This window comes from Daktulosphaira vitifoliae, unplaced genomic scaffold (genome assembly GCF_025091365.1).
Source record: "Daktulosphaira vitifoliae isolate Bord-2020 unplaced genomic scaffold, ASM2509136v1 Scaffold_1561, whole genome shotgun sequence".
In the NCBI taxonomy this organism is placed as follows: Eukaryota; Metazoa; Arthropoda; class Insecta; order Hemiptera; family Phylloxeridae; genus Daktulosphaira; species Daktulosphaira vitifoliae.
In genome coordinates, this window is record NW_026101121.1 from 1 (window position 1) to 1,905 (window position 1,905).

The 1,905-nt window shown below is 38.3% G+C and overlaps 1 protein-coding gene across 1 annotated transcript; it reads left to right on the plus strand.

The window, feature by feature from the left end:
- Positions 1 to 504: 504 nt before the first annotated feature.
- On the plus strand, positions 505 to 1,326 carry LOC126909840 (uncharacterized). The gene has a single exon (XM_050692259.1). The coding sequence runs from the start codon at positions 505 to 507 to the stop codon at positions 1,324 to 1,326; it is 822 nt and encodes a 273-aa protein (XP_050548216.1).
- The last annotated feature ends 579 nt before the right edge of the window (positions 1,327 to 1,905 follow it).

Below are 1,905 nucleotides of genomic sequence, written 5' to 3' on the forward strand. Positions count from 1 at the left end.
CTCACCATGCGGTCATAAATGAGCACAGTACGAGTACGCGATTAGAAGTGGTGTTCGACGCATCTGCGAAAACAACGTGTTTATCAAAGAATATTACAACGAGAAGATTCTAGTCAGTCTATTAATATTCTCTACCTCAAGACTATTACCTATGGAATGATAACCTTTTCGTAATTGGCGGTAGTTTGTTTGGAGAAGCTGGCCGCTGAAGAGTAGGAACAATATACTGAAGCCTGTCAATCGATATGTCAAGATTTTTATATTGATAATTTTTTGGATGGAGCCCTCACGAAAAAAGAAGTATGTCAACTGCGTGACGAACTAATTACCGTCTTGGGTAAAGCTGGATTTGAATTGAGTAAGTGGGCTAGAAACGAATCTGGTATATTAACGACTAATTTAGAGCATTCTGTAAATCAAAATTATGGTAATACAGTACCAAAAAATATAGTAACCAAAATATTGGTTATGTACTTGAACAAAAATAATGACTCATATCAGTAAATGGTAAAAGAATACAACAAAGATGTTCCTATTACCAAGCGTTCTATCCTAACTGAAATAGCGTCAATTTTCGATCCGTTGGGACTAATAAATCCAGTGTTCATTAAATTCAAAATTTTAATTCAAAGGTTATGGCAATTAAAAATCGGATGGGATAAGAAGATACCCGAAAATATAAAACGAGAGAGGAAAGAAAGCCGTGAAAAATTATATGTAATAAATATATTGTTGATATCAAGGCAAATAGTAGGCGACGGCAGTATAAGCGAGATTGAGGTGCATGGGTTCGCGGATGCGTCACTTACGACGTACGGTGCCTGCTTGTACTTACGTGTAATACAAAATGATGGTCAGTGTGTTGTAAATTTAATTTGGTCTAAGTCTCACGTCACCCCTCTCAAAACTGTGTCATTGCCGCGACTCGAATTGTTAGCAGCCGTATTATTAGCACGATTAGCAAATAAGTATGGGCGCAGTTTGCGATTAAATATTATTAATTATTTTTATTGGTCCGATTCTACAGTGGTACTTTCGTGGATAGCATCGCCGTTAGCTAGGTGGAAAACGTTTGTAGTCCACAGAGTAGGAGAAATCCTTGATCTCACATCTATTGTACAATGGTATCACGTGCGTACAGCTAACAACCCGGCAGACGTGGTCTCACGTGGCATTTGCCNATGGTATCACGTGCGTACAGCTAACAACCCGGCAGACGTGGTCTCACGTGGCATTTGCCCACTTCAGTTAAAGAATTTAACAATTTGGTGGAAGGGCACCAGTTGGTTAGTTAAGAAAAGCTCTGAGTGGCCTAGGTCAACTTGACGAAGATCGTCGAATAGAAATATTGATAGAAGAGCGCGCAAGTGTTGGTGTCAGTGGCTAAACATGACTTGTCAATTTTAAATAAATATTTGTCATTAACAAAATTTCAACGCGTTTTTGAATATTGTTATCGGTTTGTGAATAATGCGTTAGCTAAAAAGCGTAAATTAAAGTGTCAGTACGGACCTGTACAGGCTGATGAAATTGAAAAGGCGACTACATGCATAATAAAGGTCATTCAAAAGTGTTACTTCGGTGAGGAAATACAAAGTATTCAAAAACTACGTACAATAATATCAAAAAGTAATTTAATACGTTTAAATCCGTTCTTGGATGAGAAGGGCGTGCTCAGAGTTGGTGGTCGTTTACGAAATCAGCTGATTTGAGCTTGTTGCAGCGTCATCCAATAATATTGCCGGCTAAGTGTGAATACACGAAATTAGTATTTACTAACGAATTTAAAACTTATGCACGGTGGACCGCAATCGATGTTGGTGTCGGTCCGTTTAAAACATTGGCCACTAAATGGACGAAGTATTGCGTGCCATGTTTTAAATATAAGTCCATTGTAGTCCAACC